Source organism: Ctenocephalides felis, unplaced genomic scaffold (genome assembly GCF_003426905.1).
Source record: "Ctenocephalides felis isolate EL2017-DRISC unplaced genomic scaffold, ASM342690v1 CF-g0.4_SCAFFOLD_01170, whole genome shotgun sequence".
Taxonomy (NCBI): domain Eukaryota; kingdom Metazoa; phylum Arthropoda; class Insecta; order Siphonaptera; family Pulicidae; genus Ctenocephalides; species Ctenocephalides felis.
This window is the reverse complement of record NW_020537324.1, coordinates 29,123,370-29,135,475: the sequence shown is the minus strand read 5'-3', so window position 1 is coordinate 29,135,475 and position 12,106 is coordinate 29,123,370. Positions and strand designations below refer to the sequence as shown.

At 29.7% G+C, this 12,106-nt stretch overlaps 1 protein-coding gene across 1 annotated transcript; it reads right to left on the bottom strand.

Annotated features, from left to right (window-relative positions):
- Positions 1–5,976: 5,976 nt before the first annotated feature.
- On the bottom strand, positions 5,977–12,078 carry LOC113367064. The gene is made up of 4 exons (XM_026608694.1): positions 12,071–12,078; positions 10,489–10,717; positions 6,161–6,218; positions 5,977–6,092 (listed from the first exon to the last, which is right to left on the bottom strand). Exons 1-4 carry the CDS (start codon positions 12,076–12,078, stop codon positions 5,977–5,979), a joined length of 411 nt encoding a protein of 136 aa, XP_026464479.1.
- Positions 12,079–12,106: the final 28 nt, after the last annotated feature.

Genomic DNA, 12,106 nt, shown 5'->3' with positions numbered 1-12,106 from the left:
ATTATTTAAACAATCAATCACTCATTATAATCCGTTTAATACGCTAATGTTACTCAAATGAAATAATTCAATCAAAATGAATGAATTCTTTCAAGGAATGAGATGCTGAACCGCGAACGAACGTGAACGTGAGTGCTCTACTTTTCGTTCTAATTCAGTATTTGTCGTTCGGCAAAGAGACGACGCTCGAAATTTGAGTCAACGAGAGCTTTTGTACATAAATATAAATATATGTTTATGTCCGTTGCTGATGCTTCTCGTCTCCTCGTCTGTTGGTCGCGATGTCACATAAGCAACTGATTCATTTAGACTTGTACTTGGAAAGTTTATATATAGGATTTGGATTGTCACCAAACCGTGCCCGTCAACGTGCATGTAATTTGCAAGTCAAAGTTTTTCCCAGTTTTGTAATTTTTGAGAAACTGAGAAATTTGGTTTGCTGATTTGTCCTACATTGGATGTAAAATTGATCAATTTATGCACTAAGAATAAAAATAATCGTTATTCACATAATGAGAAGCTTTTCTTTTATCACATTTCTTGCAACTTTCTTCATAAAATTTGGAGTACAACTCATATGCTACATTCTGTTGCGCCTATTTATCTGCATTTATGTACCAAGCTAGTATAATAAGTTTATATAATATGATGCCAAGCTAAGTACAGTGGGGTACATGCCGCATGGCATCGTGCCTTAAGGCAAATTACTGGAACTTCCCGTATCGTAGTTAAAAATCTTGGTATGGAACCCAAAAAAATTTAGACAAAATGTGTACACATTATTAAAATCTCTATAAAATATCTGATAATTTGATGTACATATGTCCAATAAACATTTTTGAGCGCAAAATGACTTTTTTTTAACTTATTTTTATTAAAAGTCCATAACCGCTGCACCTGCCTTCCCAAAAATTTAATCAGTTCTTCAATACAAGTAAAATGTTTTTTGAATTATTAAAATCGGACGCTCCCTTCTTTAAAAAACTGAGTTACTGTTTTTGGCATTTTTTGCCCCGTATCTTCGAAACAACTAGACCTCCCTTTGCCAAAAACTAATCAGCACGTCTCCTTATCAATACGAAACGAATGTATTTTGAATTATTCAAATCGGTTGATCAGTGTTCCCGAAATCGTCGAGGAAAATTTGTATCTGCACACACACACACATACATCCGTTTTTTCTGAGGTATGCCAAAATATTCAGAAACCTTTGAAACGTGAAGACATATAAAAAATTTCATTTTCGATTTTTGGTCTACGAGAAGTTAATAATGTATTAAATTTAATTATTTAAATTTGAATATTAATATCCACTTGAGAGTCGCCAAAGTTCCACTTGCTAATTTTCTCGACGTTTCAAGTAATTCTGAATCAATTGAGATTAAACGTCTACTTGTGTGAGCCGAAATTTGACCAATCGTCGTTGTTTTATCAAACAATGCTGAATCAAATTCTAAAATTTAAAAAGCATTGACTGATTTTGCAAGATGATCATCCAAATCGTTTTTTAAATTTGCAGAAGATTGAATGATTTTATTCACATTTTCTCAAAAAACCATAAACCAATTTAATAATCGGAACCTGAAGCGCATTTGAAACGCATTATTTGGGAATCGGGCTTATAGTTAGGATTTTGAAGATACAGTTCAAGGTCTAAAATATCATCAAGATGCAAAAAGTTATTATAAAGGTTTACTTACAAAATTTGGAGTAGTGATCCAAATTTAAAACTATATTGTCATAATTTCCAAAGTTTCTAAATCTCGTTGACAAAAAGCGTTGAAGAAACTCCAGTGCAACGGGTCATTTGAAGAGAAAAGTGACAGAAAACGATAGAAGTTATGAAATTTTAATTAACATCCAGAAAAAATATTAGATTGGAGATTTTGTCATTTTTTTTATTTATATGCAATTTGTCTTATTGCAAAATGCCAGTTACACCTATTTAATAATAATTTTAGATAATGATTCAATCAATCTAAAGATATATATCATAAACACAAATTAGATGATTTTTTCATCTTGTGGCTCAGTAGCATTGTAAATTGTGACAGAAGTTTTGTTCTGAACACTTTTTTTCAATAAAATAAATAGAAACTTGTTTCTAAAACAATAATTGTTTGATGAAAATAATCATTAGCATTGTATATGTAATTCTCTTCATTTGATTACCTGATGATAGAAGTTTTGTTCTGAATCTGTTTTCAAAAGAATAAATAGAAACTTTTCATAAAACAATAATTGTTTGATAAAAATAATCATTAGCAAAATATATGTAGTTCTCTTAATTCGATTACCTGATGATAGAAGTTTTGTTCTGAATACCTGTTTCAACAAAATAAATAGAAACTATTCATAAAACAATATTTGTTTGATAAAAATAATCATTAACAATGTGTAGGTATGTAATTTTCTAAATTTGATTACCTGATGTATACACATGAGGAATCGTTCCATTGATGTAATTTTGAAATTCATTAAAAAAATATTCTGTTTTATTTCCAAATCTGTTGAAATGCTGCACAGTGAGTAGTAAGCACCTGTGCTTAATACAAATTTTACCTATAATAAAAAATTCTGAAAAAAGCAAAACAAAGATTATAGATAGTATTCTGAAACAATCAAACATAAGAAAAATAATATAATTACGTACCTCAAAGTCACTTAGCATGAAATTTATAAAAATGTCGCACTTCTATTGTATTATCTTATTATATTCAATCATTATATTGTACTTTAATTATTATGGGATTAATTTACGCAAAGGCTTTACATAGTTTTAATTTTGAAATCGCTGTATCGACAAATCACGTCCAAAAAATAAACATTATATTAAAGATATTTACTTTACTTTCAATTATATTTTTATATAAATTTTATTGCATTTCAATAATTATGAATATATATATATATATATATATATATATATATATATATATTGTTGTAAACGTTGTAATTTTTTATTAACTCGCTCCATCGTCAGTAAATATTCTCCAGTGAATAATAAGAATTATATTAAAGCTATTTACACAAATGTTTCCCAAAAATTACATAAATTACAAATACAGCAAAATCTGAGAGAATTCTAGGTGTATATAATCAAATTCAAATTGAAATTGCAATACTAAAAATAGGAAAAAATATTTTTAATTATAAATGCATATATGTTTACAATTGCACAGATAATATTAAACATGAATCATCGTTTTAATCTGAATTCTAAACCGAAAGATTATTATATAACCACATGTTCAGACGGAAGACTAATTTATGCGTAAGAAGCGTCCACTAACGAATTAATTGGTGAGTGGGTGTAAGGTACGACGGCATTGGAGAAAAAACTTGGTCAATAAGCATACTTTTAAATCATAAAACTAATATTAAACTTTGTGATTAATATATTAAACAGCAAGAAAAATTTACCATTTTATTAGCTTCATTTACTGGTCATTTTATCAAATTTAAAACAATTGTTATAAATATTTTTAAGTCTAAGAGTTGTTACAGACTTGATATAATAATAACACAGGTTTACAAAAGAAGTTGTCTGTGCTGGGTGTACGATATATGTTTTTCTTTGTATTTTTACTGTTTTTACCTAATCTGAAGATAAAATTATAAAATAAAAAAGGACAAATCTCCAACCTAGTAATTTTTCTGGCTGATAATTAAAATGATATAATTTGTATCGTTTTCTGTTTCTTTTCTCTTAAATGACTTGCAACGGATTTCTTCATGTCTTGTGATGATGTTCAAATTCCTTTTTATTTTTTTTTATACTTTATTTTATTTACTACTGTCTAGTTGAGGACATTTGAGCACTGTCCACAATTGTATTCCATAACACCAAATTGGTTTATATAAAAGTAGCTTATTGTATGAGTTTAATTTGGAATTAGTCCCTAATAATCAGTAAAGTATTCGCGACGTGCAAATTCCTGATGATATGATACAAAAACAGAGATAAAAAAAACCGTCACAAAAATCTGTTGCAGATTAGTTATTTAAGAAGAAATAAGAATTAGATATTCAAGAAGAAACGACAAAAATTATAAAAATTAATTATCATACATAAAAATGCAGAAAAATTACTAGATGGATTCTGTCTTTTTATATTTATCTTCTTTTTTTGTATGTTGGCCCCAACTTTGACTTCATATTCGTGTTCATTGGTAAGGGGGTAGGACGGAGCACAAAGGTCCAATTTGACTTTAGGCAATTATTTTGTGACCAAACCAATTGTATCACAATACATAACACATATCAAACAAACAACTATCTGACTATGTTCAGTAAAACTCTCAGCTAATTCATCATTGTAGAGATGATGTGTTTTTTTGCTGTTTTTCAAAAATTTGTCGCCTGGTCCTCTTTACCTCATAAAATGCGGGATAAAATGAGACAGCCAGAGGCGAACTGATTCAATGTCTTATTAACTTCCGTAGGGTAATTTATAATAATCGCAAAAAAATCGAAAATGAAAAATTTTATTAATCTTTACGTTTCAAAGGTTTCTGAATACCTTAGAAAAAATGGATGTATGTGTGTGTGTGCGGATACAAATTTTTGTTGACGATTTCGGGAACACCAATCAACCGATTTGAATAATTCAAAAAGCATTCGATTCGTATTGATAAGGAGTCGTGCTGATTAGTTTTTGGCCAAGGCAGGTTTAGCCGTTCCAAAGATACGGGGCAAAAAGTGCCAAAAACGGTAAATCAGTATTTAAGAAAACGGAGCGTCCGATTTTAAAAATTCAAAAAACATTTTACTTGTATTAACAAGATGAAAAACTGATTAAATTTTTTGGAAGGCATGTCCAGCGGTTATGAACTCTCAATAAAAATAATTTGAAAAAATCTTATTTGGCGGTCAAAAATGTTTATTGAACATATGTACATCAAATTATCAGATATTTTATAGAGATTTTAATAAATATTTTGTGCAATTTTTTGGGTTCTGTACCAAGATTTTTAATTACGGTACGAGAAGTTCTAGCAATTTGTTTTTAACTTTAAAGAGATAGTATGAAATAATAGCTACATTATTCAAATGAAAATATAAATTCATGGGTACATTTTTTACAGAGATAGCACTGTATATAACCTTGATCTGGTATTTCATCAGAAATAGTTATCAGCAGAGTTGGAATAAATATTTATTTAATGTATCTTTTTTAAAATTGCCCTTTTTACCTTAATTTACTCTTTTATATACTATATTCTTATTGATTACACTTTTGCGAGGGTAAAGTATCAGTTGGTCTTTTTTATCCCTCACATATATGTAAGCTAATTTGAAAAATAACAAAACCTCTTATAAAACAATTAAATAACGTATAATTAAGAATTATATTAAGGTCTGGTGAACTAAATAACAGAGCTCACAACCAAAAAATCTAACAAAAAAAGAAAATACTTTTGTTATGGATTTTCAAACATTTCCATTAATCTCCCGAATAATTAATTTATTCGGGAAATCAAATTATTAATAGAATTAATAGCAACCTCGTAAGAATCAAGATGATGGCAAGTTATACACCTTCAGCCTTCTACTTTTAAATATTGTTGGTAAGAAGTTCTTTTTGAGATACCGGTGGTGGATCATTTTACCTGTGCACCTTTAAGCCCCAATCTACCCGACATTAGAAAACATATGCCACACACCCAATACACATAACTTTTCTCTTTTGGACCTGCATAATTCAAACATAGCATAACAATTAAAACATTCAATATATCAAACGTTATGATCAAAACATCATTAGATAACGTGATAAATATTTAATACAATTCAACATTCATGTATATAATATTACAAATTTTTGATACTTACATAAATGTACAAATGTTATCGCTGTGCATATAATGACAATTCAATACACATATTCTTTGGTAGTAAGAAATGTAATTGATCGTAGTCCTGGAATATGAAACGAAATAACATAGATGATATAAAATTATTCATTACATTCAGCTATTCTAAGCCGTTTCTTGTGCTTCCGTCTAACGATGGTAAATCCAAGCTCTCGCCGCAGCTCAAACATATTGCTCGACGATTTGGTTCTCGAATAAAACTTCTCTGATGTACACCTATCAATATAATACTTCGTTAGAAACTGTTATGTATCTATACACAAATCAGTTGAAAAATTGCTTACTTTTGCTAAGCTGATGCATGGTTTGAAATTCGTCGCCCAAATGGATTGAGCTATTTATCTGGAATGAAAAAAAATATATATTAATATTAATAAGATTTTACAAAAATATATTTTATACCTACCATTTAATATATTTTAGCTTTTAATATTACATATTTAATGAAAAGAGTTTTCATATACTTTGGCTAACTAAAAAGGCATTTTTGAAATGCAATTGCTATGGGAAGAAATATTACTGTTCCATCTGCATCGTGAGCGAATTATCCCAAAAACGAATCCTAATTACTCTAGTTACTCAACAACTTTTGAAATAAAACTTTTTTAGGCGCGATTAGGGAGTAAATCTGTGAAAATGCAACGGAAGTCCGTTATGCCCGAAATATTCGTCATTCGCTCAATGAGATCATTTTTATACGGGTTGATTGTGATTGGTCGTCGTGTCACGTGCGAGGGATCTTCGATTGTTTGCGTATATGCAGTAGTCAGTCATGAGGTTAGGTAGTTAGTCAGGTCATGTTTCAATTTCATTTTTAACTTAAAACTTGTGGTCTTTTATTAATATTTCTTTATAAATCTATAATTTTTTTTATGTATATTTTTATAATATCAGTTTTTATGTTTATCTTGTGATCAAGATCGTATTCATCACAAACGAGGTTCCTGAAGATGGAAAGTACATAATAAACGTTGAGAATAAATCAAAATTGATGCAAAACTTTTTGTCACCCATTTCTATATTAGATTATTTTTTTAAAGCGAAGATAATAATTACAAATCAACGAAATATAAATATATATAGATATAAATGTACTCGTATATATAAGAAAAAGTTCCCCAGTGGCGGACACCTAAGATTATTTATAAATAAATCAAAAAATATTTTACGAAAATTATGATTTATGTTAGATAGCAAAGTTAGAAATCAAACTAAATTAACAAAACCGCAATCTTTGCTAAAAATAATTAATACTATCAATCAAACTTTGGTATCAAAAAATATGATTTTAAACAGTGGCACCTAGTACCGGATATTTCAAAATAACCTTCATTGATCGCATGTGTAGCCATCCCCACACTCTGGAATGTCTGCACATGTTTTTGACGAATATTCTTAGATATTGTAAAAAAAGTAACTATATATCCACCCTTTTGGCTGGGCTTTTGGCTAACTAGGAAATACGAAAAATGGGGGAATGTAGTGACCGTTAGCACTCATACAGAACAAAATTAAATAATTGGATTAAATTACGTTAATTCTCACAAGAAATATTAATATGTTTACTGTCCGGCACTAAGTGAGGACTTAGTGTCCGGTTCTAAGGGACGACATTTTCGTTCATTTGGTGGCACATACTAAAATTGATTAAAAGATCTAATAATATTCTACCATATTACGGATACCAATCAAGTACAACTTTTATCTTTGGATACCACTCAAATGTAAATTCATAAATATGCTAGAATTTCTTCCATTGATGTTTAGGTGACGCCGTGATTTTGTACCTAAAACAGGAAAGAGTTGCTCTCGCCTTGGCCGTGTGCGTCACAGGCGAGGCTTGGCGCGTGATCCTGTACCTGTGTGCCCCCCATGCCCCTTTCACTTGTTTTTTGAAATGAAAAGATTTATGCTTGCTTAAATAATGCGTGTTAAATAGAGTGTCCGGTGCTTGGTGCCGTCCGACGTTACGGGACTTTTCCCTATATACAATTTGATGTCATCATCGGTGGATATTGTACTTGGTATTTTACATCTTAAAATGAAACAGAATTTTGTACTAACATTGATGCAACTAACCAGTCAATAATCATAGTTTTTTTGTAAATAAAAATAATGAAAGTTTTGTTACACATAAATATAGACAAATAAATTATCTACATTTTTGTGAAACAAAATTTTCATTATTTTTCCTATTTACAGAAAAAATCAACACCATTGACGGTTAGTTGTATCAATGTTAGTGCAAAATTTTGTGCTGTGTATACATTTTTAGATGTAAATTACTAATTTTAATATCCACTGATGATGACATTAAATTGTATGTCGAAACGTTTGTAATCAAGGATTATTTTACAAATCTTTGTTTGATACATCGCCTCAACTTGCTCAAATCAAAATTAACTATTAAATCAAATAAATATATATATACATATATATATATATATATATATTAGTGATGTGCCAAGTCGAATCAAGTGATTCGAATCATTCGAATCAAGCCTTTAACGACTTGATTCGAATCAGATTTTACTTGATTCGAATCAACTCGTATCAAGCCGCGAAATATTTACTGTGATAAAACATGTGTGAACACAAATTTTCATAAATATAAAAAAAATGTTTTAATTTAATTCAATATTATATAATATAAATAATAATAATAATAAATATAAAAATAATAATAATAAATATAAAAAATAAATCTTGAATTAAATCATGCGAGTCACCCGCCTTTAATACGCTTAAATGTAACACCCGACTCCAATTTATATGACTTTAACCGCATTCAAGTCGCTATGAATTCATCCGAGTTCCTATGACTCAAACCGACTTATCCCGACTTCAAGTCGTTATGAATTGATTCGAATTCCTATGACTCAAACCGACTTATCCCGACTTCAAGTCGTTATGAATTGATTCGAGTTCCTATGACTCAAACCGACTTATCCCGACTTCAAGTCGGTATGAATTTATCCGAGTTCCTATGACTCAAACCGACTTATCCCGACTTCAAGTCGGTATGAATTCATACGAGTTTATATGACTCAAACCGAATCATCCCGAGTTCAAGCGGCTTGAACGATATGAGTTCGAAACATGTGTCTGTGTCTTAGCGTATCGACTTATCGACTTGCGTGTTTGTTTATTTTTGACTAAGCGCTGAGAGCCAATTTGTTCATGAAATATAAAAAACTCATTTAGATAATAAATACGCGATTTAGATTTTAATTAATATCGAAATAAACTACACAACGAGTTTTATACACATACAAAATTATCATATTATTACTTGCATAATGGCAAATTCACACAAATCAAATAAATCAATCTTTACAGTAGTGAATTTTAAGTCATTCGTAAAACGTTAGATTCAGCTCCCTGTTTAGATTAGATCTAAACAATCAATAATATACACATGCATTCGTTCAACGTAAGATTAAGAATATTGTTTTATATGCTTTAGTGATAGAGAAGTGTTTGGTTATATTTTATTGTAATTCACTTGAAATATTAGTTATATTTGTAGCTAGTTTATTATTATATATAATATAAATGTATTCATCTCTGCACTTTTTGAAATTAATTGCTTACTAAATTAATTATTTCACTTATATTATTATTAAAATGATATTATTCTTCTCTTCTTAAATAATTAATTCATATATGAACTTGATTCGAATTGATTCGAATCATGATTCGAATCAGTTTTTTTCTGATTCGAATCACTCGAATCAAGAAATTTTCGAGTCGGAACATCACTAATATATATATATATATATAATATATATATATATATTAATATATTATATATCTTCAAAAAATTATAAATAATTAAAACTAAACAAACTATAAATAAAAAACAATATGTAAATAAAAATAACTTTAATAGTAAATAAAATACATATAATCAAAATAAATAAAATAAACAAAATAAAACATATATAAACTAAAATAAAAATATAATTTTCCTATTAAAAAAGAAACTTTAAAATATAACATAAACTAAATAAACTTACAATTTTATAAACTAATATAATTATAAAAGAATATTGAAATTACTTATATATTTGTACAAATTAAATCTTTGTTAAAAAACTTTGGTTTCTGATTTAAAATATTAATATCTTAATTATATTTAGAAATATGAAAATACATTTGCAGTTTTAGATTTCAGCATTAAATGTCTTAATAATTTCCTATGAAGAATACATCTGTTTCGACTTGAACCCATTACTATTTATTCCGAGAACATTAAATTATTACTTCGAAGAAATTTCGTTAAATTAGATTTATTATTTACAATTCAAAAAAAAAAATATACTAGATTCAAGAGTAAAAAAAAATTCGTAAAATTTGCTAGTAAGTACTTTGAACTCAAATGCATACCATACATATTTGTCAAAGATACATCAGCCAAAAAACTATTTTGTACTGCAATTTATCAGAGAATAAAATTCTATTACTACTATTCAATTTCCCTTAAGGTCAGACTTAATTTCCCTGTCAACGGATTTTTATCCGCTATCATCAAATGTTCTTTACCAGTTCCATTATCGTTGGTCTTTTTCAAAATGGGCTGAAGAACAAATGATTCGCTGTCCCTTCTCACCTGGTTCATGGCCAAGATCGCCTGGGCACCAGACGAGCTGAGCCTGGGCACCGATCCTGATCTATCGTGCACCCTGTTGACGATCAGCTGCGTCTGCTGCCTTTTGGCGCGGATGTTGTAGGCGCCGTAGACGATGGGATTGGCGCAGGAGTTGGCGCAGGCGAAGAGGAACAAGCCACGCTGAATGCGCTGGTCCACGTGAACTGCAGTCTCTCGGTCTATCCAATACCTATGATCGAAATTATATTAACTATCTTATGCATAGACAAATATTTATAGGCCAATTATGTCGTAAAATAACCCAATGTTATGGCAACGTTATGTTACGCTGAGTCTCTTAACTTCCAGTAGGGTAAGTTATAGTAATCGCAAAAAATGTTTGCATATCTTTACGTTTCAGAGGTTTTCAAATATTTTGGCATCCCTTACAAACATTTATGTATGCCTGTGTGTGTGTATGTATGTTTGGATACAATTTTTCGTCCACTATTCTGGGCGCACGGTTCAACCGATCTGGATAATTCTCGATTCCTATTGATAAGGGGACGCTCTGATTAGTTTTTGGCAAAGGCAGGTCTGACCATTTATTAGATATGGAGCAAAAGTGTAACTAGTGGGATATATGGCCTTAAGACAAATTGCTGGAACTTCCCGTACCGTAACAAAATGTTCGAGGAATACTGAATGTTTTCAAATAGATTATTTTAATATTGTAACATTGTCTAATATTTATAACAAATATATAAACTAAATTGCAAAGTTGAAATTATTTATTTAAAGTATATTAGAACTATAGTCAGAATTAAAAATAAAATCTGAATTATTTTCAATATACAAATAAAATTTTTTTGAAAAAAAAAAGTTTGAAACAAAAATTTTTTTTTCAAAATCAATTATTTTGTTAAGACAAGCAGAAAGTTCTTTAAATCATTCAAATCGGACGCTTAGTTCTCTCAAAAACTGCCATTTTTTACGTATTACCCAGCCGTATCTTCGAAATGGCTGGGCCTGCCTTTGCCAAAAACTAATCAGCTCTTCTCCCTATCAATAGGAATCGAATGTTTTTTGAACCATTCAAATCGGTTGATCCGTGCGCCCGAAAACGTGACTGGAAATTTATATCCATACATACATACACACACACACATCAATTTTTTCTGAAGTATGCAAAAACGTTCAGAAACCTTCAAAACGTCGAGAAATGTAAAAATTTTCAACTTCGATTTTCGGCCCATTACAATAACTTACCCTACGGGAAGTTAGAAAATGGTAATTCAATTAAGGAGATTGCGGAACGTCCGGTTTACATGGCACAAAGAACGTATTGACGTATTTGTATTGACAAAAGGAAGAACTGATTATTTTTTTTAGAAAGGCGGATCTAGCGGTTTTGGAGAACCAATAATTTTTTTTTTAAATCTATTTCAAAATTATTTTGGTATTTCATAGAGAAATCGTTAGTATGCAACTTGGCGCTTCTGCACTCGATATTTCGTCTCTACGCGGCTGACTCAGCGCGATTGCTTTGAAAATTTTATTTAATTTTCGGTACGGGAAGTTGCAGCAATTTAGCTTAAGATACAATGCCATGCACCACTAGTTTTCTGGTAAATGGTAC